Source organism: Camelina sativa, chromosome 18 (assembly GCF_030686135.1).
Source record: "Camelina sativa cultivar CO46 ecotype springtype chromosome 18, ASM3068613v1".
Taxonomy (NCBI): domain Eukaryota; kingdom Viridiplantae; phylum Streptophyta; class Magnoliopsida; order Brassicales; family Brassicaceae; genus Camelina; species Camelina sativa.
The window spans coordinates 2,355,831-2,379,326 of NC_141897.1; the positions used below are offsets into that span (position 1 = coordinate 2,355,831).

Here is a 23,496-nt window from a genome sequence, read left to right on the forward strand (position 1 = left end):
TTTTGAAAAATTCAAAAGGATAATATCGTCATTTCGTTAGTATAAGAAACCCTAAGTAGCCGACCCATATAAGTCCTCTCACTTCGCACTCAACGCTGTTTCGTTTCCGCAACTCTTCCATTGCTTCATCTCTTAGCTCGACCTTGATCTCCTTAAAAATGGTACTTCGTTATTCTCTGTAGATCGATTCGATGAAAATGTGTTTTTTTTTCAATGTGTTAATGTCTTGGTTTTTTGTTTTTGTTTCTTAGGCGTCGGAGAAGAAGCTCTCGAACCCCATGAGGGACATTAAGGTTCAGAAACTTGTTCTCAACATCTCTGTTGGTGAGAGTGGTGATCGTCTCACCCGTGCCTCTAAGGTAATACCAATTGAAAAAGATCTATACTTTACGATTACCCATCACTTTAATGTGTCTAAATCAATGGAGAATAGATTATACTATCTTGGATACAACTGAGGAAATGCTTAGGGTTAAGTTATGAAATGTTTGTTTTGGTCATTTATGAGTAGGTGTTGGAACAGCTCAGTGGTCAAACCCCTGTCTTCTCCAAGGGTATGTTCAATGCTAAGTCTCTCTGATTTAAGTTTATGTGATATGTGTTTGTGTTATCTATTGAGTCTGATGTATGTTGTGATTTTTGTGAAACAGCAAGGTACACTGTTAGGTCTTTTGGTATTAGGCGAAATGAGAAGATTGCGTGCTATGTGACTGTGAGAGGTGAGAAGGCTATGCAGCTTCTTGAGAGTGGTTTGAAGGTTAAGGAGTATGAGCTTCTTAGGAGGAACTTCAGTGACACTGGTTGTTTTGGATTCGGTATCCAAGAGCACATTGATCTTGGAATCAAGTAAGTTTTCTCTTCATTTTGGAAAAAATAAAAGTTTCCTTGAATTAGATTTTGGTACTATGTAGACGAGTATTTCAGTTGCATCGAATAACTAGTCTCCAAACTTAGGGTTTTGGTGCAGTTTAGTCATATTGATAGGTTTCAAAATGATGCAGGATGAAGACTTCATTTGTGTTTGTTGAATGTTAGATTTATCTTTGATTTACTCTGGCCTTTCTGGAATGGTAAGTTTGAAATGGATACTAGATGTGCCCGTTACGTGTCTTTCTGTAGAAATTTATGTTTGAGCTTGATAGTGAAGAGTTATTGTTAGTCTTTAAATGTAAGATTTGGATTTAGTATAAGATGAATGTTTTACTGGTTTTGATTTTGAATCTGATTAAAATTTAACCCTTTACTGGTTTCTGTGGAATGTTAGGTTTGGGTTTGATACAAGTTGAACTGTTTACCAGTTTCTGTTATTCTCATCTGTTTTATTTTGTGTAAATAGGTATGATCCTTCCACCGGTATCTACGGAATGGACTTTTACGTTGTCCTTGAACGCCCAGGATACCGTGTGGCTCGTCGCCGTAGGTGCAAGGCTCGTGTTGGTATTCAACACAGAGTAACCAAGGATGATGCCATGAAATGGTTCCAGGTCAAGTATGAAGGAGTAATTCTCAACAAGTCTCAGAACATCACTGGTTAAGAAAAGTGTTTTGATCGTTAAAGGGTTCTGTTGATCCTAGCTTGTTTTTTAAGTTATCAGCGTTGGACGTGAAAGAATTTCTTGTAGTAAAACCTTTTTTGACATGAGTTTGGTAGTTACTAAATTTTCCAAGAACCTTGAAGATATAATTTTTCTTTTATTTGATGTCAAAGCAGCTCCTTTGAATTCACTTCCCCTTCAGAACTGCAACTTGCATGTTTCACAATAGGAACCTAATTTTGTGTTAAGAATTGTAGCTAAATTTTAATTTGTGCGAGTAAAACTGTCTCGAGGTCTGTAGGAACCTCAAGTGAAGAACACACAAGAACAGAGTTATTTGAGCAAATGCTATTGGTTTGAGAAACCCTACATCTCAGCTTATGCTTGTCAATCAACAAGATTTAGTAATCAAGTTGCAACTTCGATCTAACTAGAAAGAAATTGATAAAGCTCAATACAACGAGAACAACAAAACGCAATGCAATTATGCGGTTACCCGATTTTGTTATAGGCTTAAGCGTTGTATAATCTCAACCGCCTGATCCTTTCGACATGAACCAAGTTCTAAAATTAGTCCTCGTGTTGCATCTCAGTTAGGCCTTCAATTTACCAAGATTACTTCAAACCAAGTTCACACTCACATTTTCTTAACGACTAATTTGGGTTTTAATTTTTAAACCTCCAAACGATTTCGCCAAAAAAAAAAAAGACGTGGACAATTTTTTTACTTAAAAAAACAATAATAAACACCAATAATCCTAAGTGAGCCTTGCAATGGCGCAAAATATAAAATGAAACTCAATATTTTAAAAAAAAATCAAATCGAAAATACACTTTCAGATCGAATCACTTTTGGATTATTGTTCCAAAAAAAATGTTTTCTAATTGTAATGTAGATAGGGTTTTGACTTTTTTGTTACGTTATTAATTATTAAGCATATCTACCAAAAGCAAATTCATTACGTGTGGAAGCTAAGAGCTAATTTCTCTACATACAAACTCTGTTTTTGTTCATTGCTTTCACTTTGCTAAGATTTTGATATTCCTCCAAAAAAGTTTAAAATATGAAAGAATCAGTTGTCGACGATCTAATATGTTAGGATGTTGAAGTTGGCACGATATTTATATAATTTGTTATTTGTCACCTAATGATTTATTAAGAATTAGTAAAATTATTTCTAATAGTAAAAATTTAATGACAGTCAAAAAACGTTTTGGAAGAAAAGTATATTCTCTTTGAAGCTTCAACATGAAGTTTTTCTTCAAATTGATTTATGTATGTTTCGCTCACTATTACTGATTCTTGTATATTACCTTCTAATTTAAAACTTCCAATACAAAATCTTTCAAATAAGTTGGTTAATAGTATTTTTGTGGGAAGTAATTTATTTTGGAGAAATAAGTTTTGTACAAATGTATCACAAACTAAATTTTGCATTAGAAAAGAGTATGCATCTTTAGAACTTGACTTAGCCGACGAAAGTCATTGTTAAAGAGTTGAATACGTATTCCAATTTTGATATTTGTCTCTATCTTTTTTTTTTCCAAAACAAATTATATTTTATTGATATTATATATATATATATATATAGAACATCATTATTAAGTTTTTGTTCCTTGCTTTCTCTTTGCTAAAATTTTGATATAAAAATCAGTTGTGGACGATCTAATACATTTCAAAGTAAATTTTGGTGTGGTTTACTTTTTTGAGAGAGTATATATTGCATTCTTAAATGTTTTGATAATCATGATCATAATCATCATCATCAGCATAACAACAAGGACAATTATGTCACAATCACCATTATGAAATGTGATAGTAGTATCTATTGATCCTTTCAAACTACAATCACTCCCTATCGTAGTGTTAATCTCTAAAGACATCAAAGATGTAGGTTTATGGGTGGCTTGTCTTTTGGAGCTAGTACATGTTCAACACTAAATCCACTTTATTCAATTAATTTATTTTACATTCATGTTTTTTTTGGTATTCTCTAATCATTTCTTTGCTAGACCATAAGATAATTATTGTAAACCAAAAGAAAAATTCTCATACATACCCAAATTCTATGAGGATATGATATTAATTTTACGGTGCAGTAAAATTGGGATAAGATTACAACTCGTGATTAAAAATCACATTTCACTGCAACAAAACTTGGAGATAAGCCAATAAACGCAATAGTTAATCATCTATCCTGTGATTTATTTTCACAAACCAAACACAATAACCGGAATTGTACCGGTTTCGACCCAGTAATTTCTTCAGACCCGGTCTGGTTATTCTCAAAACTCAAAAGAACCCTAAATAAAGTCCAAAACCGATACATTTTGAGGATTTCTCAAGACTCTGTCAAGATCAAACCTTTTGCTATATTTTCAAATCCAACGACACCTTTTAGCGAGATAAAAGAGGAAGAGGATCAAGAACACAAGCGAGAAAAGACCAATGCCGAGACCAAACAGTGTCTTGTTGGAACCATTGTGTTCTTCTTTCTTCTCCGTCATCTTCTCGTTTCCTCCTCCGCCGTAATCGCCGTAATCGTTTTCCCCTGACAAAGATTCCTCCTTTTCCGACGGAGACCATAAAGGAAAGCCGTATTTATCACACGGAGCGATACCCTCCAATTTCAAGTTCGAGGGTAGAACAGTTTTGTTGTAACAGAGCTCACTGTTGCCTCCGATTTCGAAAAAGTTGAGCTTTTTGATGAAGCTTTCGTTGAATGGTAGAACTCCATGGAAGGCGTTATCAGCGAGATTCAAGTGTTTCAGACTCTTCATCTCGGAGATGAAACTTGGAACGGTGCCGTTTAATTGATTCTTGCTTAAATCCAAATGTGCAAGTTCTGGAATCGATGAGAGTGTGTTTGGTATTGTTCCTGATAGTTTGTTTGAAGCTAAAGATAAGGTTTGTAGAAAGGTTAAGTTTTTGATTGAGTTTGGTATTTGGCCGGAGAGAGAGTTATGAGATAAATTTAGTGACTTGAGGTTTGTGAGACGAGTAATGGAAGTTCGTATTGAGCCTTTGAGTGAGTTGTTTGATAAATCGATGTACGTGAGGTTTGAGTGGAAGGATTTAGGGATAATGCCGGAGAGGTTTGAGTTTGAGATTGTGAGGGAAGTGAGTTTATGCATGTTACCGAGGATTACGTAAAGACGACGAGAGGTTGAGATTGGTGATGAGGAGATTTTGAGGGTTTCGAGGTTTATGAGACGAGCGAGGAAGAGGCCTGAGAGACGGCTACGGTTGTGGAGGAAGGAGGATACGGCGGAGAAGGATTGGAGTGTGATTGGGAGGTGGTGTGGAGGGGAGAGGGAAGGGCAGTTTGTGAAGGAGAGATTGAGAAGGGATTTAGAGAGTGGTTTGAGGGTTTTGTACGTGAGAGAGAGATTGGAGTTGCAGTTTGCGAAGGAGATAGAGGTAATGTGGCGGTAAGGAGAAGCGTCGTCGCAAGTTATGGGAGAGGAGGAGGAGGAGTTGTTGTTGCAGGGATCATTGGTTGGTGTAAGGATGTTGAGAGATTGGAGAGCTTTAAGCTGTTTTGGGTATAGTGGAGAGGCAGAGACGGCGGCTAGTAGAAGGAGGAGGAGCAACGGTTGCAGTGGTTTCATAGTGGAAAGCAGAGAGACTTTAGGAATGTTGGAATCTGATAGAAGTGTATGTGAAGTTGTGATAGTTAAAGGCTGCTCAATTTTTACCCAAGAGCTAGTTTTAGAGAATCAGATATTCTTACTATTTACGACGTGTATAATGGCCAAGAAATAACAACAACAATCGTATATGGTAGAAGAACTCGATCATTAACATATGTGTGTGTGCGCGTCCGTGTGTATGTGTAACTCCCAAACGTTTTAATTGTATGAATAACACTATTTTGTGGGTTTATACATTTTTGTTACGATTGTAACATAATTTATTGGTAAGTAAATTGGATTTCAACTTCGTACCAAATTCTTAATTGTGAAAATTTGGACAAGAAAAATCTAATAGGGATAACCTTTTTTTGTACATTCCCATCGATATAAGTTTTGGTTGAAAACTTTGATCTAGGCAAATATTGAATGAACACAAACAAATGGAACGTAATAAAGCATTAAAGCGGTGATAGTAAAGGAATTTAACAATTCAAAAATTAGTTGAAACGTAATCATGAGGTTTTGACAACAATATAATTACAGATTTGTTTTCTTTTTGTTCAAGGAAACTTGCTCAAAAAGGAACAACCCACCATTTTCACATGAAAGCGTAAATAGATTAAAACAATAATGAGTAATAATTTTATAAAAATACAACTATATAAACTACAAGCAGCCTCAAGGTTTTAAAGCTGAAGAAACATCAATATAGTAAAGCTTTATATTATTAACTCTATAAGTACTAAAGCATAGTTATCCAAGTATTTTTAGTCTTCATAATTTGGAAAATGAAAGTGACGAACAAAGAACTAACTTGTGGATAAAGCAACTACTTTGAGAAAGTTCAAAAATAATAATATGAAACAAACATAAGCCATTTTATGATCCATCAGGCCTACTTAGGTGATTGAGTAAACCTTAACTACTCTGGTGGTGTCACAAACAACAAGATTCTCAGAAACCGATTGATTCGTGCAAAGCCAATTCACCTGTTTAAGAAAACCCCAAAAGATGTCACAATCAGACAAAAGAGAAAGAATAAGTGGAAAGAGCAAAATAACTTTAGTCAACTACCTTCTTGCTTAAGTTAATATTCAAATGGAGGAAATCTCTGTTATTGTTGTTGTTGTTGTTGTTGTTGTTGTTGTTGTCTGGATCAAGACATTTAAAGCAATCCCATATTTTGACTGTCTTATCATTACCACCTGAGATCAAGAATCTACCTTTCTCCTGAAACAGAGAAAAGGCGACACAAGACACAGCAGCATTGTGTCCACCAACAGAGTAATCTAAACAAACCCTTTTGATCACATTGTTGCTACTGCTGCTGCTGCTGCTTCCTTTCGATGATGTTCCTTTTCGGGAAAGTTCTGATTCGATATTGATCAAATCGACAATTCCATCACCTCTAGCAACTGCGCATATCTTGTGTAACTTATCAACCATGTCCACTTCCGGGATTGCTATCGAGTGAACAAATGCAGGGTTTAGGCATTGTCCTGAGTTGCTGCTATGTGTATCGGAACCTGAAAGATTTACAGAAGTGTCCTGTAAAATCAGAAATATTGCATATATATGAGGCAAAATAAACCTGTATCAGTGGTATAGGCTTTACCAAAGTCTATAATCTTTTGTGAGCGACCCTTTGAGAAATCCCATAAAATAAGCTTTGAATCAAGTCCACCAGTTATAACTGTAAGAAATTACACATTCCAGAAACCTTGAAGAAATACATATATAATATAATAAATCACATTAAGATGTTAGTTACCTTCCCAAGGTCTCCATGGAATGAATTGCACAGAACTGCATATCTTCAATGTCACATTAAGGTATTGACTCAAGAGAGAATTTTCGAGGTAAGAAGAACTTCACAGATGCGAGGCAGCATAACAACAAAAGTAAGGATACACTTGAATGACCAGCTCTAAGGGTTTTATAAAGGCGTTTCTGACCAATGTCGATGATCTGTGTTCGAGAGCAAACTAATCAAACCGAGAGAAGTTCCACAAATTCATGTTTAGGTAACCGAACAAACATTAAGTGTACCTTAATATCACCAGAATCATCTGCAGAAGCAAGAAAAGATGATCTTCCATTGCATACAACCTTAATAAATCAAGAACATCAGAAGATTATCAACATGGAGTTTGTAGGTAAATTCAATAACTTCTCAGATAGTCAGGATTTTAAGATAGATCACTACCTGGTTTTTCGTTTCCATAAGAAGCATAGAGAATGTTCTCATTACCTGAAAAAAAAAAAACAAACAAAATCAATCACCAAATTGAAAACAAAGAGATGAAGTTGTAAGAGAGTACTGAGAACAAAACAAAAAAAAACCTGTCTTGAAACAGAGAGATGAAACAGGTTCTGTTCCAATGTCGATGATGAATTGAACATCTTTACATCTCAAATCAAACCAGCAAACGCAACCATCCTAATCATCCATCTTTCAAATTGTTAAAATCACCTTCGTAAAACCCTAAACTCATCGAATTAAAAAAGAAAATAAAAGAGGGTTTTAGAAACCTCGCCGGAAGTGAGAACAAGTCCAGGCCTTTCACGAGAAGCTATACAACATGTGGCAGTTGATTTGTGGCCTCTCAGCTTCCTTGGCTCCTCCATTGCCATAACTCCGAGTTTCGCCGGCGATTGCAAAAACTCTTAACCAAACTGTAATCAAAATAAAATAGGGTAGACAACAAAAGCTAACCGAACCATACCAAGCTCAACCGGATATTTTATAAATTCATTCGGTTTTGCTTCTTTAAAATTCGAGGAGACAAAATTCGAACCGAACTTAACCAAATTGAACCGATATAAAGAAACATAAACGAAATCTATATACAAAATCAAACCGAAATTTAAACCGAACTGAAATAATCAATCTTTTATCTCTCTTTTACCATCAAATTGTAGTGTTTTTAGATAATATAACTTTAGGGTTCTGAGAATTTGACAAAGCATATTCAAACAATAACATTGGCAACATTAGATAAGTAAACAGAAATACACCAAAATGGGATCATTAGTCAACCTAATAAAAGCAATCTTTATATTCGAAAAAGAACCGTTAACAAAAAACCAATCCTCTCAGGTCGTTAACAATAACAACTCTCCTACTCTCTTATTTAGTTTGAGCAGCATCCAGCTTTCTTCACAGCGGAAACATCTTTACCAATATCGATCTTATCTCCTTTCGACGGGACATTAGCGGATTCGCTAGCAGCTTCCATCGCCTTCTTGCTAACAATGTGGTGAATCTGAGTGAGTACTTCCGCGAAAGCGTTCTCGACATTTGTGGCTTCGAGAGCCGAGGTTTCCATGAAGTAGAGAGATTCTTTCTCCGCGAATGATTTCGCATCTTCAGTCTGAACAGCCACGAGATGGCGAAGATCGGATTTGTTTCCCACGAGCATGACAACAATGTTTGGATCAGTGTGGTTTCTTAGTTCTTTAAGCCACGTCTCGACGTTTTCAAATGTTGAGTGTCGGGTTACATCGTAGACAAGAAGCGCTCCAACAGCTCCTCGATAATACGCGCTAGTGATGGCTCGATACCTATTGAAACAATAGCAATGAAACTGAGAATTAAGTAAGCTAAAAACATCAGAACATAGTTAATATTGCGACGAAGAAACCACAGTGATACAAAGCAAAAACTTTTCAGTTTCGAAACCAGACCATGTTGGCTTCACGAAACTGATCAGAGAATTCGAGAATAGCTCATCATACAAAGCAAGAACCTTTTCAATTTCGAAATTAGACTAAGTAAAGCTTCAAATGAAACAAATCAAGCTCTCTTACATAAACAAAATCAAAATCTGACTACGTAAAGCTTCAAGAAACTGATCAAAGAACCCGAAAATAGCAAATTTATACAAAGCAAGAATCTTTAAGCGAAATCTGAGGAAAAGAGCTAGAGAAACGTAGAAATGAAGTTACTGAAACCAATCAAACACTCTTACATAAAGCAACAGAAGAAAATAGATAAAGCTAAAAACTTTCTAGTCATACACAAAATCACATTCAAATCCAGATCTCTTCTTGTAAATGTGATTAAAGCCAATGAATCTAAAGCAATTTGAGATCTAAACCCTAAGCCATAAAAAAATAAAAGCTTCAACCAAAAATTATCTAAATCTAAGGAGAACCAGATCGAGAAATGACAATGTGAAGTTGAAAAGAAAAGAAAAAAAAGATGAGACCTTTCTTGACCAGCAGTATCCCAAATCTGGGCTTTGATGACTTTATCATCAACATTCAAACTACGAGTAGCGAACTCAACGCCGATCGTGGATTTGGACTCGAGGCTAAACTCATTTTTGGTGAACCGCGAGAGCAAATTGGATTTGCCCACACCCGAATCACCAATCAGAACTACCTTGAATAGGTAATCGTATTCATCATCTGCTCTGTAACCCGCCATTTTGAGATCCTCCCTCTCCTTTTCAAAATAAAAAGCTTCTTACTTCAACAAAACCCAAAATGAGATTTTGAAAAATTTTCAGATTTTGTTTTTTCAAAAGATCTTTTCGATTTCTACAGAGAAAGACGCGGAATTGAAATAAGAGAAAAGGACCTTGTGTTGTGTGGTGTCTTTGTCACACAGAAAGGGGAAAAAAATCTAGCATTTTTGTATGGAAATTACCAAAACGCCCTTCTCACGCGGTCTGATCTATTAGCTTGCTCGCTTCGATAAAAGCGAGGACATACTCGTCATTTCAAATGGTGTAATTTAATTTGAAAATTTGATTGAACTGTTATGAAAAAAAATTGCGTCTGCCGGGAGTCGAACCCGGGTCTATTGCTTGGAAGGCAATTATCCTAACCGTTGGACTACAGACGCTGACATTTCATTGGTTCGGATGCAATATAATATCGCAAAAATAATAGTATGACGTGGCAAGTATAAAAAGGAAACTTCTCTCTAACAAACTAATTTGTGAGTCTTTGACCTTTTTAAAGACGACGACGACGACTCTTGAAGACCTCTCCGGCGATTCTCCCGCCGTAACCACCGTGTATCTCTTATCGGCGATTTACCTTCTCCGTTTCGTCTCCGGCGTTCGAGAATGGGTTGCATCGGATCTTCTCAGGCCAATAATGAAGGAGGAGGTTAGAAAAAATCGTTTCTTCGCTCAGATATTATACTTTTGATTTTGTACAATCGTTCCCAGAACTATTTGGCGACGATTTGTTGTAATGTTTGTGATTCCCGGAGAGGTTTTGAGCGAAATCAGAAGTTTCGAGAACAATTATTTTAGGGATTTCGCTAATCTTGCTTTGTACTTCGTTAAGAAATTGTAAATGTTCTTGAACATGTACTGTTCTTGATTTAGAATGCTCTTTGATTGTTAAGTATCTTCTCATGTAGATGGCTTTAGTATTGGTTGTGTGATCAATGGTGTGATTGAATACACAAGATCACCAGGTTCTTCAGTTCTGCATTCTATTGCATTTGTCTTGTTGGAATTGAAAGTAGTATAGTGGAGATGATTATGTGTATATATACGAGCATAGTGTTGCATTTGTCTTGTTGAAATCGAAACCTGTGATGATCTTCTGATTTAGATGGCTATAAAGTAGTATTGATGTTACTGAAAGAACTGCTTTACGGATTGGTACTAGTTTACATTGTATCATTCTCTTATGAGTTTTGTATGGTGGCACAGTTAAAAGGAAGAAACTCCGGAAACCTAAACCGTGGCCACATACTGAGCCAATCACAAGGGCACAACTTACGAATATGCGTGAGGAATTTTGGGACACTTCTCCACATTATGGTGGTCAAAGAGGTATGTATATATCTCTCTCTCTTTCTTGTGACCTGCATTGCATTATGGACATTTTGGGAACTGAGTTGAAATAAATTGGCAACCAGAGATATGGGATGCACTTCGAGCTGCTGCTGAAGCTGACTTGAAACTAGCTCAAACTATTGTTGACAGTGCAGGCGTGATTGTCCAGAACAGTGATCTATCGTTGTGCTGGGATGAAAGAGGTTTGTAGTACACAGTCTGATTCTTTTTCTCTCGTTTCTTTTTCTTAGAACCTTACTGAATCTGCTTGTTCTTACTCAATGCAGGTGCTAGATATGAGCTTCCTAGGTATGTACTAAGTGAGCCCACAAATCTGATCCGAGAGGAGGGACAGTGAGCAAAGCTTAGTGTACAGTTACCACAAAAGTAGGTAGAAGAAGAAGTAAGAAGACTAGAATCGGTCATATTCAATACTTTTAGCAATTGATACTACTCTCTGAGTCTCTGTTTAGTTACTGGAATCTAAAGTGGGAATCTGTTTAGTTACTGGAATCTAAAGTGGGAAATGGTGACACGTGGTATTAGAGGAACAGATGTACAGTCAGGATTTGTGACGTTTTTTTTGGGGGCAAAATGATCTAATGAACCTATGATTGACAGTTAACAAATTCTTAAACGCTGTACTTATTCTTGACCAGCTTTGAGTTTACGTACAGAACAAAGATAAGTCATAAGATTAAAAATAAATTGTGACAAGAAAAATAGAAATTTATGTATTTTTTAGTTTGATTCAAAATGATTCCCTCCCTACACAAATTTCTATAAAATTATCGAGAATGGCAAAACTTTCAAAAACATTTGTGTCAGAAATGGTCTTTCACTCTTCGTCTCTCAAGTTATCATATGTCTTTTTGTTCCTTGAATTTTGGAGCTACGCATTTAACTGTACCCAATTACAAAGATTTGTTTAACATTGATGAGTTATGTGATCAAAATTCAATAAATATTTATTTTTTCTTGGAGGCATGTCAGTGAGTTAGTGTACAGATTATGATATAAATAAATCTAAATTAATTTCGTTAAGGTCAAAGGGCAGAGTGAACCCAAACTTGACCGTTTGTTGTTACATAAAATATTTAAAAAAAAAAACAAAAAAAAATCGTTAGACCGTTTGTTTTTTATATTTTTGAGTCCCAAAAGAAAAAACGATACTTGTCCTTATTAGAAAGAAGAAAAGATATCTTACCAAAAAAAAATTTACCGGAAAAATAATACTCCCTCCGTTTCAAAATATAAGATTTTTTGAGTGAAATCACACAGATTAGAAAAGAAACACTTTAGAAAAGTCCAACCAATCATAAACAAAACTGTATAAAATAAATAATAAAAAAAATATAAAATTAATCTAACAGTTACTTAAAAAGTTGAAAACATCTTATATTATGAAACAAAGAAAACCTCTAAAACATCCTATATTATGAAACGGAGAGAGTATATATTTAATATGTATTTTTCAACAATATGTATATATGTTATTGTAATGAAAAAAAGATGGTAGAATTAACAAACTACTCAGGTTGAATAAGCTTGAAATATCTAAATGTTCTATTGTGCTTATATATGTGTCACTGACCACAAGAATATATTTTTCTTCTATTTTACTATCTATATTAATATTTTTGAAGTACATTTTGGTTTATGCCCTTCAAGTTTTGCTTATTTAATATGTTTTATTTACAACATTAATCCCTAACAATTTTTCTAAAACAACATTTCGTAGAAACTCAATTAATGTAACTATTTAAATCTACCTAATTTGATACGTTTATTGCCATAAATAGCTGGACAACATCTATACATTTCGATTTTTCCACAAACAACTCTACGCATTAAATTTTTAATCCAATAAAAATCTTTAAACCTATTTTAATAGATTTTTAGAGAAAAAATCTGTTAGTTTCCCTAAATTATCTCGGTTTAATTAATAGTTTCCATTTAATATTTAAATTATCATATTTAAAATATATATATATTTAGCATTCATTTTAGATTGCAAAAAGATTTGATCACCACAATATTCTAGACTTTCTTTTAAACATAAACCTAACTATTACTACTTCTATAAATAATTTTTCAGCAGATACAAAAAAAATTAGCATATCAATGTTCTATCAATATAGCGTTTTTTGGCATTAGTCCCATATAGGATGAGTTAAGTGGAATTGTTATTCTCTTTTAAACACCTTTAAATGTGTACCACATAGCAAATATATTACTAGACTATACATATACCACATGTTATATCACTTCAAAAAAATCCTATAATTTCAATACTATAATTAAAAACCTCTAAAATCTTATAAAATTTAATATAATAATAAAAAGATCCTGTGGATTAAATTCTAAAATTTAAACCTTAGAAAATAATTGAATAAATTAATCATAAATTATAAAATTGTCATATGTGTTTGAAATTTATTAACTTGCATATTCTACCCACATATATATATATATATCTTCATATATAGATGCACTGCATAGTAACATGATTTGTTTACTTTTATAACAATGAATTTTAATTGATAAATTAAAAATGAAAATAATTAATTTTTATATACATTAAACACATAAAATAACTATTAATTCTCACATATCTCTATATTATTCTACATAAAAAAACACAATCACGCAATGTACCGCGGGTCAAAACTTAGATAACATAGTAACATTTATATTAAAAAACAAAAAAAACTTAATCATTTTATTTAAAATCATATATGAACATTGAAATCGTCTCGTAAATTCAATAAATAGTTATAGGTATATAATTTAAAAATTAATAAAACAACATCAAAGTAACAACCAAATTTAATATACGTATTTTAAATATTTAAAGTTTGAAAAATATAGTCTTGCGGTGTATCACGGGTTAAATCCTAGTTTGTTCTTATTTTTTTCAAATTTATTTTGTAATGTATACTTTATGTTATTTTTTATATTTTTAATATATGTCTTATATGTGCAATTACTGAAAATTCAATAGTTTTGTGGGGTTAATAAATTTAGCATTTTTGCTTATTAAATTTAAGAATATGACTTTTTGCTCACCTAACGTTAAGACTAAAGCGTGAGTTCATGCTGAAGCAGAACATGAACAAGAAGATGATTACCAAAGACATTGATTGAGAGTCTACGAGTAACTTCAGAGTCTAACGCAAATTACAAACAATAAAATTACGAGTAACTTGAGAGTCTAACGCAAATTACAAACAATACGATTACCAAAGACCTTCGCGATCTGCGAGAGAGAGAGAGAATGCAATCCGAAGAAGAGGTTGCGATGAAGTTTGCTGATGATGTGAAATCTTCGGGTGAAAAGGAATCTGTTACGAAAGATGCCAAGAGGAAGGTGCGGAAGAAGAAGAAGAAAGGACCGCCGAAGATAAAAGTACCACGGAAGAAGAAGGCCTCGTCGGTCTCCGAAAAGGTTTTGGAAGTTAACGAATCTGGGGGTACTGGTGGTACTGGCGGCTCCGGCTCAAGTAATCGGTCGACCTCTAGTGCCCATTCGTCAGGGTCAGCTTTTGATGAATCAAAGGAGCAAAGATCTCATGATATTGATAGGAAGAAGAGTAAAAAAGCAAGCAAGCAAGCAACACTTCCAATCAACATATTTCGATTTAAAACCACGAATCCCCCCAACACAGCAATCCAAACTTGACACAACTCTGACGCCCTCTTTAACGCCACTCTTTCCGAGTCTCGGCCGCCCTACCTAAACCAATCATCATATCGGTCCCTAAGCCCAAACTTGCCCAGGCGCTATTAAATAAATGGGGGTCTTAGATGAGCATGACGAGTCACCACCACCATCCCGATCGCTACTGATGTTTACTGATGTTTGATGATCCAAATCAAGGAATCTACCCTATCTTCTATCACTATTGTAATTCAACTGATTCCCTTTCAACTGTTTCCATTTCTTTCCTAGGTCTTGCTTATGAATCTACTACTCTATCTATAATTTTTTCATTTTCAAAATAAATAAATAAATAAAACCAAAGACCTTATATATATTGTAGTAATAATGTCATCTTGAATTGGATTCAAAATAGTTATGTGCTTATTCGTTCTTTGTTATCTAGTCAGAACGAAAAATACACAAATAAAATATCTCAAAAAGCAAGATTCATATTTTTATTAGTTGAGATGATATATCATGAGTATTGAGAGACAAAAAAGTGTAGAGCATGTATAAAACTGGATGTGTTCTATTAGGTATTAACCCAAATCTTCTTTACAAGTTTGAACACAATTAGACAAAGTAGAAATTCATGAGACAAAGTATTAACCCAAATCTTCTTTACGAACAACATTAGACAAAGTAGAAATTCATGAGACTTTTGGATTATTTTGATATAATATCAATTAAAGGACCTAAATTGGTATGTCGTCAAGATAAAAGTAAGCTAACTTTCCTAATTGAAGTTGAATAAAAGAGATAGGGATGTGTTAAACATCGAAGCTCAACCTCCGCCAAATCTAACTTTTAATACATTGGAAGTTTATAATCCTAAACCTTTACTTTTCATAATCTTTTTAACGATTCAAGAAATTTATAAGCTATATCAATTTACAGACTGAACACTTGATTTAAATATTCTAGCCGTTTAAGCCCTAACCGTCATATGCTTCTTTTAGTAAGCAAAGTGATACAACCTTAACTCCTCCAACAAAATGATCAGGATCATTCCAAATAACATCGTTACAAATTTTGTCAAGATATTGAAAACAATCTTTCTGTAGCAAAAAATAGCAGTCTGACATATCATGGTTTTTGTGGTTTTTAACCATGGTATAAGTGTGCTTTTTGAGTATTTTGATTTGTTTTCTAGCTTGTTTTTGAGTCTTTATAGGTTTAGGTACTCATTGGCACGGATGGAACACAAAGGAGCTAAAAAGGATGATTTGGAGCATAATCAAACCATTAAGGCTGATCTACGAAGGTGGGAGACGAGTTCAAGAGTATGCATCGATCGATGCAACCCAGAGCATCGATCGATGCAGCTGCCACAAGCCAATCAGAAGTTTTCTCCACAAGCTTTAGAAGATTTACAAAATTTGCCTAAGTTTCCTTTATTTGCAATTAAGACCCAAAACGTGTTTTAGAGTATTTATAGGATTTTTATGGTCATTGTTTAGACTTAATTTGTTTTCTAGTAATTTTTCTGCCACCTTTTGAGAGAGAGACCCTGAGAGCTTTTTGAGAGAGACAAGCCAAGACCCTGTTGAGAGAAGCTTTCTAAACTCTTTGTTTTCTCTTTTGGATTATTATATGATATATATTTTATTCAGTGTTTTTGTTTCAATAATCATGTCTGAGTAGATCTTTAGTTAGGTTCAGGGTTCTCATTGGGTTTTTATGATCTATTAGATCTGCTGATTTATTAGGATTCTTATTCTTCTGTGATCTTCATCTTAGGTTGTTCTTCATATTAATTCATGATTGATCACCTAGAATTAATATCTAGGAAAATAAATTGATACGAAAGTATAATTGATTTTCCTAATTAAACATTTTGATGAGCAAAATTACTTCTTGCAAAGAGGTTTGATTGAGTTTTTTTGTGAACAATCTATACCTGATTTTAAAGCTGATTTTTAACCTAGAATTTTGCAAAGAGATTTGGATTTTCTGGTTTTAAATTTAGAAAATATTTGCAGTGAGAACTGGTTTATTTTATAATTGTATTTAGAGTTCTAGATCTGATTTTTAATTGATTTAATATCTCATAAATTCCTGAAAATTTCCCTAGACCTAGCGTTTTTAATTCCTGAATTTACAACACATTCTAATTCTGTTTTTGCATTGTTTTTAAATTAATATTCTGATTTAGCATAATTAAAAGATTAATAAAATTTGATATGCTCAAATTGTAATACCCTAATAGTACTAACAGCCTTGCAGTTGTAATACTATAGGGGTCGAATCCACAGAGACTCTAGATCACTCATTACTCATTCTAGCTTTGTGAATGTTGTTGTCTATATTTTCTTTGATGAATTAGTACAAGGCCGGATTAAACATCGGCTACACATGGTGCGATAATCACTAAATATTCAAATTTTTTAGAAAAAATAAAAGTTTTATCCATTGAATATTCAAATTACTTACCAGATTTTAAAGAGAACTAGAAAATCAACAATATATTACCAATAAAAATAAAGAAAAGCAACGATATTTTTAAATTTAGATTAAAGTGTAAATCGTTTCTTAGTTCAGTTCAGATTTTATAAAAATTAGGGTAGAAATAAAAGAAAAAAAAATTGAATTTGGGTTGGACATGGTGCAAATGCACTTCCTGCACTGAGTCAGCGCCGGGCCTGAATTTTAACGGTTTTTGTCACGTATTCTAAAAATTTTAAGGGTTTTCAGTTTGGTATTAAACTAGATGGTAATAACTAATAACTTGAATTTTTCTTATAAACTAGCTACTAAATATGATTTTATTCATACACCCCTTATCAACACAATTGTTGGAGTTTTTCTTATGTCTCACAAGCTCCGTCCACAAAATCATAAATTAATCCCAACTATTTATTTTTACAAAGAAAATTACACCTAATTCGATTAGTTCTTTACACCATTGTTAACTTTTGGACGGTGATATATCATGGTTTTTGTGGGTTTTAACCATGGTATAAGTGTGCTTTTTGAGTTTTTTGATTTGTTTTCTAGCTTATTTTTGAGTCTTTATAGATTTAGGTACTCATTGGCACGGATGGAACACAAAGGAGCTAAAATATAGACAACAACATTCACAAAGCTAGAATGAGTAATGAGTACATCAAGACATTCACAAAGCTAGAATGAGTGCATTGTAAATATCCTCTTTCAAAGCCTGGTCAAAATTTCATAAACGGAATAACTTTTTACAGTTGGTCAAAAGCTAACATGATCCTCATCGATTTTATTTCTTAATTAATGTCTCCATACAAAAGTTCAGCTAAATTGACACTTAATTTTGACAAAAAAAACCTATTAACAATATTGTAAAAGAAACAAAACTAAAAGCCACATAAGCAAGCGATTGCTAATTTGCTTTGTTCAAAAAAAAAAAAAAAAAGCATCCCATTGATGATATAAGAACAATTAAAAATGACTTTTCAATTGACTTATAATAGATTTTTTAGTTTCTTCTTTTTTATTTTGTAAATATTTAGCTTATATACAAAAGTTTGAAAATATGAAGTTAAAATTAGAATATAGTTTTTCGTTTTTTGTCAAAATTAGAATAAAATTTTTGAGAGAGAGAGTATATTTTTTCGTTTCTTCTTATTACCATCTCAATATAATGCACAATGGACGGTAGAAAATGTACAAGTGCAAATTTTTTCAGTATTTGTATTGTTTGCGACGATCGTACAAACATCACCCATCACATTATCGCCTAACGACTAAATATCAGTGTTTAAGAAAGCGGTCTAGGCGGCCGCTTAGGCGCCGTCTAGGCGCTAGGCGCTCAGCAGACGTCTAGATGACCGCCTAACCCGCTTAAAATTATATACATTTTGTTTTAATATTTATTTTTGATTTTTAAATTACATATAATTAAATTATTATGTTTTATATCTATATATGTAATTATAAACATTTATATGTTGTTAATATAACTTAAATAAATGTTTTTTCTTACCATTGTTTATAATTTATAATTTTTTTTATTTTTATAACATATATTTTAATATAATTATATATATATAATGTTTTATGTTGTAAATGCCTAAACCGCCTAAAAACCGTCTAGGCCCCGACTAAGCGTTCTAGGTGCTAGGCGTTGGGTCACCGCCCAAATACCGCCTAGCGCTTCGTTGAACAATGCTAAATATACAAACAAAGAAACAGCTAAATTCAAAGGTGCGAACTCTTTGGTCTCTGTTTTTTTTTTTAAACCCAACCATGCTACATGTTGTTATAAAAAATGTATTTTTTTATTTATATTTTTTTTCACTTCTCGGAAACGGACAAACCGCTTTATTGGCGATGCTCTGCTTGCTTCCTCTCTCTCCAATGCCTCTGTGTTCGTGTCCGCAAAACAGATCTCAAAAAACCTCTCTCTCTCTCTCTATCTCTCTCTCTCTCTCAAGATTCCCACTCTTTCTCTCTCTATACACTTTGAAAACAGCGTCTTTTCCTGCCAAAAAAACCATCGCTTTCTCCAGAGAAACCTCACTCCTGCCTCATGTGAATGTTTTGGTAAAGAAAGAGCGAAAAGAGGAGAGACATCTGTGACTGCCTTAACAAACGGTGTCGTTCTCGTTTCTCCTTTTATTTCCCCACTTGTATTAATAACCTTTGAAACGGACCATTCAGTTTTGTTTGTTTGTTTGTTTGCTGGTCTCTCAATAGTAAAAGTTTGAATCTTTTCTTAAAAGAAACAGAGCTTTTTCAGATTTTAGCATTCTGTGTTTGGTTTTTATTTCTTTCTTACCTTTTAAGTACTAGAAGAAGCACATAGCTCAAAAGCTTTACATTTTTGCTCAAACGGGTCCTTAAATTTTGGATTTTGGGTCATTTAGTTCAGTGAATCTTGGAGGGGCAATTAGGGCTATTACCAAAGTCAGTGAAATCGTTTTCAAATTTGGAAACTTTTGATATTCCGCAGAAGAAAATGAGATACAGCTCGATTTGTTTCTTCTATAGAGACTTAGACAAGAAGATTCTCTCGACGAAAACAGAGCACTTGTGATCATATCATCATATTCATGAGTAGGGCTGCTTCTTCTCGGATTTTGAAAGATTCAAATGGAGACATGGGTGAGCATCTTCGTAACCATATTCACTTAACCAACTGTATTCACTTGAAGAACCATATGCACAACAACAACAACAAACAGAGTCCGGTTTTGTCCGACCGGTCTCTTCTTATGAGAGATCTTGTCGTTCTCCAGAGATCAAGATCACTCAGAGACCCATCAGCGAGCCCGAATTTGAAAGAAGATCATGAGGATTCACGTGAAGGAAGGAGAAGATCTGTTGATCAGAATGTGGTTAAGAAGTCTGGTCTTAGGTTGTCTGGTTCATCTCCAATTGTGAATTTTGGAACTTCTAAGGTAACTCCTTCTGATGAAAAGTTTGATAGGTCGAGTAGGAAGAGTTATAGGTTCGAAGATGTGAACGAGGTTTGTAGTGTTGATTCTGTGAAATCGGGATCTAAAGATAGGGTTCATAAGGTCAATGAGGCTATTGTCAAGACTCTGTCTGATCAGTTAAACGAGGTTGGATGTGATAGTGATGATTTGGTTTCTTTTAATATTAGACCGCGCGGTAATGGCCATAGAAGACGTAAGTTTAGAGGGACTAGGAGAGCGAGACGAGGGGTTAATAATGTTAGAGACAATGTTGGTAATGAAAGTGAGATGTCTATTGCTTCTAACTCAGTCCCTCGTGGAGAGAAGTATGAGGGAGAAGGAGGTGGAAGAGATAGAGAACATAACATGAGTGGAGCTGTTCCAAGAAATGGTTGTGTTCCGTTTAACTGGTCGAGCATTCATCATAGAGGTAAAACTTTCCTCGATATAGCTGGTCGGAGTTTATCTTGTGGAATGTCTGATTCAAAAGGAAAAAAAGGTGAAAACGATATGCTAATGTTGTCTGATTCAAGCTTCTCTAATCACGAGGCGTTACCTCTTTTAGTCGATAGCGCAGATAACGAAGATTGGGTGCATGATTACTCAGGAGAATTAGGTATCTGTGCTGACAACTTGCTCAAGAATGATCAAAAAGATTCAGAGTTTTGTAAGAAGAGCAGCCGCAAAAATACTCGGTGGCAGCAAAGCTTTACGCAGAAGCACGCTCCAAGAACGTTCCATGATCTATTGGGACAGAATCTAGTGGTACAAGCACTATTTAATGCTGTTGCTAAACGAAGAGTTGGGCTTCTTTACGTATTCCACGGTCCAAACGGAACCGGGAAAACATCTTGTGCTAGGATTTTTGCTAGAGCATTGAACTGCCACTCTACAGAACAGTCAAAGCCTTGCGGTGTATGCAGTTCTTGTGTTTCTTACGATGATGGTAAGAACAGGTACATTCAAGAAATGGGTCCTGTTAAAAAATTCGACTTTGAGAATTTGGTTGATAAGATGATCATCCGTCGTCAGCAGCAAAGACAACACCTTACCTTTATATTCGATGATTGCGATACCATGTCAACAGATTGTTGGAACGCGCTTTCGAAACTCGTTGATCGAGCACCTCGTCGTGTGGTTTTCGTTCTTGTATGTTCGAGTCTTGATGTTTTGCCTCACATTATCGTTTCGAGGTGTCAGAAGTTTGTTTTCCCTAAGCTTAAAGACGTGGATATCATCGATTCCTTGCAACGGATTGCATTAAAGGAAGAGATTGATATCGACAATGATGCATTGAAGCTTGTTGCTTCGAGATCAGATGGTTCCTTGAGAGATGCGGAAATGACTTTAGAACAGCTGAGCTTGCTAGGAACAAGAATCTCTCTTCCTTTAGTTCAAGAAATGGTAAAAACCAAAACCTTCCGTAACCTTTTCTACATTTTGATATTGTTTTCTCATTATGTTCTTGTTTTTTTTTTTTTTTTTCAGGTTGGGTTAATCTCTGATGAGAAATTAGTTGATCTTCTTGATCTAGCCTTATCAGCGGATACTGTCAACACCGTAAAGAACCTAAGAATAATAATGGAAACAGGTCTTGAACCATTAGCTTTGATGTCACAGCTTGCAACCGTCATAACTGACATACTAGCCGGAAGCTACGATTTCACCAAAGATCAACGTAAAAGAAAGTTTTTCCGGCGACATCCACGTGAGTTTCCCAAACATTTCCATTAACCAATTTTTTGTAACTGTAATTTAACCAATTTATTTCGTTGTTGCAGTGTCTAAAGAAGATATGGAGAAGCTGAAACAAGCATTGAAAACGTTATCTGAATCAGAAAAACAGTTGAGAGTATCGAACGATAAACTAACGTGGCTCACTGCTGCATTGCTTCAGCTAGCTCCTGATAAACAGTACTTGCTTCCTCATAGTTCTTCTGCTGACACTAGCTTTAACCATACTCCAGTAACGGATTCGGATCCTTCAAACGGCGTTGTAGCTAGAACAAGAAGAGATGGTAGTAGTAAGCAAGATTTGAGTTGCATAAAACGACCTTCGGTTGAGGATATTTGGTTAACGGTTATTGAAAACGTTCGAGTTAATGGTTTAAAAGAGTTTCTTTATAAAGAAGGAAAGATCTTTTCGATTAGTATCGGCTCAGGTAATACAAAAGCATTGATCATATGTTTGGAAAAAGGTTTTTAAAAACGTTTATGTCGATGATACTAACTTCTTTATATCCCGCAGCTCCTACGGTGCAGTTAATATTTATGTCGCCAATAGCGAAATCAACGGCTGAGAATTTCAAAGATCACATTTTGAGAGCTTTTGAGGCGGTTCTTGGATCTCCAGTCACGTTAGAGTTCAGAACCGAGTCAAAGAAAGACATGAAAAACGTTGGTTTAAGCAATGGTGAGAGATACCACGAAAGCGGAAGAAGAAGCGAGATCATAGAAGTAGCTGAATCTGAGTCTCCAATGACTAGAGTTAGAAGGAAACACTTGGAAGCGAGTCAAAACCAGAATCAGAACCAGAGCATTGTGAAAGGAAAAGTTTCGTTGGCTCAAGTGATCAAACAAGCTGAAGGAAACACTTGGTCTAAACACAAAGCCGTGTTGATTGCAAATAAGCTTGAACAAGAGAATTTGTAAGATTATTTACAAAAACTTTTGTTCCTTCTGTTTAAATATATTTGTTTGATTAATTCATTGATTTTACAGGAGACTTGAACCGAGATCAAGAAGCTTGATTTGTTGGAAAGTGTCAAGAAACACTCGTCGTAAGGTAAAAAGATTAAATTTTTATCTTCAAGTTTGATTATAATTTCTAATTGAAAATTTTGAAATTGTGAATTTGTAGCTATCGAGATTGAAGATAAGAACAAGAAGGATACGGTTACATTCTTTGTTGAAGCTTGTCTCTTGTGGGAAAAGTCTATCAACGAGATCTCCTCCTAGATGATAGGTTTTAATTTTTTTTTTTTTTGCTTCTTCTTCTTTAGTTTTCTTTGATCATAATGTAATCTTTTTAGCTATATAATTTTCTTGAATCTTTATTCGCATTTTGCATCATTTAAAAAAAAAAAATCAAATGGTGGTCAGATTAGATCTAGTACAAACTCCAAACCAGTGGTTTCATTGATCTCTTCATTGTTTGTTTACACCAAACCTCAGTTTAGGAAAATGATAAAGTGGCCTTTTTAATCAAGTTGTGGTCACGTAATGATTAGCTATTATATTCATGGTTTGGTTTGGTTTGGTGTAAATCATTTTTGATCGTCTACTAAAACAGATATAAATATTTAGTGTAAGTATTATTAACATCAAATCCGATGTCGTCCAGCGGTTAGGATATCTGGCTTTCACCCAGGAGACCCGGGTTCGATTCCCGGCATCGGAGCTTTTTTATTTTCTTTTTAAAACTTATA

At 34.4% G+C, this 23,496-nt stretch overlaps 5 protein-coding genes, 2 non-coding genes and 1 pseudogene across 10 annotated transcripts; 4 read left to right on the top strand and 4 right to left on the bottom strand.

Annotated features, from left to right (window-relative positions):
* Positions 1-26: 26 nt before the first annotated feature.
* On the top strand, positions 27-1,707 carry LOC104760329 (large ribosomal subunit protein uL5z). Its single transcript, XM_010483232.3, has 5 exons — positions 27-161; positions 252-359; positions 512-554; positions 651-846; positions 1,337-1,707. Exons 1-5 carry the CDS (start codon positions 159-161, stop codon positions 1,533-1,535), a joined length of 549 nt encoding a protein of 182 aa, XP_010481534.1. The 5' UTR covers positions 27-158; the 3' UTR covers positions 1,536-1,707.
* Positions 1,708-3,563: 1,856 nt separating this feature from the next.
* Positions 3,564-5,387, bottom strand: LOC104760330 (receptor-like protein 55 pseudogene; annotated as a pseudogene). The gene has a single exon (XR_015588457.1). The product of XR_015588457.1 is annotated as a receptor-like protein 55 pseudogene (transcript).
* A 493-nt stretch (positions 5,388-5,880) lies between these two features.
* LOC104760331 (uncharacterized) lies at positions 5,881-7,950 on the bottom strand. Of its 3 annotated transcripts, XM_019240165.2 has the most exons (9): positions 7,704-7,865; positions 7,515-7,611; positions 7,378-7,422; positions 7,221-7,280; positions 7,083-7,139; positions 6,943-6,985; positions 6,787-6,864; positions 6,246-6,697; positions 5,881-6,160 (listed from the first exon to the last, which is right to left on the bottom strand). In XM_019240165.2, the coding sequence occupies exons 2-9, from the start codon at positions 7,572-7,574 to the stop codon at positions 6,071-6,073; spliced, it is 885 nt and encodes a 294-aa protein (XP_019095710.1). In that variant the 5' UTR covers positions 7,575-7,611; positions 7,704-7,865; the 3' UTR covers positions 5,881-6,070. The 3 variants fall into 3 exon arrangements, 2 of the variants coding, with proteins under 2 accessions (XP_019095710.1, XP_019095709.1); XM_019240164.2 differs by lacking the exon at positions 7,378-7,422 and having other exon boundaries at positions 7,221-7,240; positions 7,704-7,950; XR_015589479.1 differs by lacking the exons at positions 5,881-6,160; positions 7,378-7,422 and having other exon boundaries at positions 6,668-6,697; positions 6,787-6,891; positions 7,221-7,240.
* Positions 7,951-8,128: 178 nt separating this feature from the next.
* LOC104760332 (ras-related protein RABA1c) lies at positions 8,129-9,806 on the bottom strand. The gene is made up of 2 exons (XM_010483233.3): positions 9,383-9,806; positions 8,129-8,735 (listed from the first exon to the last, which is right to left on the bottom strand). The coding sequence occupies exons 1-2, from the start codon at positions 9,601-9,603 to the stop codon at positions 8,306-8,308; spliced, it is 651 nt and encodes a 216-aa protein (XP_010481535.2). The 5' UTR covers positions 9,604-9,806; the 3' UTR covers positions 8,129-8,305.
* A 145-nt stretch (positions 9,807-9,951) lies between these two features.
* On the bottom strand, positions 9,952-10,023 carry TRNAG-UCC (transfer RNA glycine (anticodon UCC)). The gene has a single exon. It is a non-coding gene; the product is annotated as a tRNA-Gly (tRNA).
* A 91-nt stretch (positions 10,024-10,114) lies between these two features.
* LOC104760333 (uncharacterized) lies at positions 10,115-11,604 on the top strand. The gene is made up of 4 exons (XM_010483234.2): positions 10,115-10,292; positions 10,850-10,972; positions 11,059-11,178; positions 11,263-11,604. The coding sequence occupies exons 1-4, from the start codon at positions 10,250-10,252 to the stop codon at positions 11,331-11,333; spliced, it is 357 nt and encodes a 118-aa protein (XP_010481536.1). The 5' UTR covers positions 10,115-10,249; the 3' UTR covers positions 11,334-11,604.
* Positions 11,605-18,844: 7,240 nt separating this feature from the next.
* Positions 18,845-23,124, top strand: LOC104760335 (protein STICHEL-like 4). Its single transcript, XM_010483235.3, has 6 exons — positions 18,845-21,472; positions 21,557-21,776; positions 21,850-22,230; positions 22,317-22,716; positions 22,790-22,853; positions 22,929-23,124. The coding sequence occupies exons 1-6, from the start codon at positions 19,703-19,705 to the stop codon at positions 23,028-23,030; spliced, it is 2,937 nt and encodes a 978-aa protein (XP_010481537.1). The 5' UTR covers positions 18,845-19,702; the 3' UTR covers positions 23,031-23,124.
* A 272-nt stretch (positions 23,125-23,396) lies between these two features.
* TRNAE-UUC (transfer RNA glutamic acid (anticodon UUC)) lies at positions 23,397-23,468 on the top strand. Its single transcript has one exon. It is a non-coding gene; the product is annotated as a tRNA-Glu (tRNA).
* The last annotated feature ends 28 nt before the right edge of the window (positions 23,469-23,496 follow it).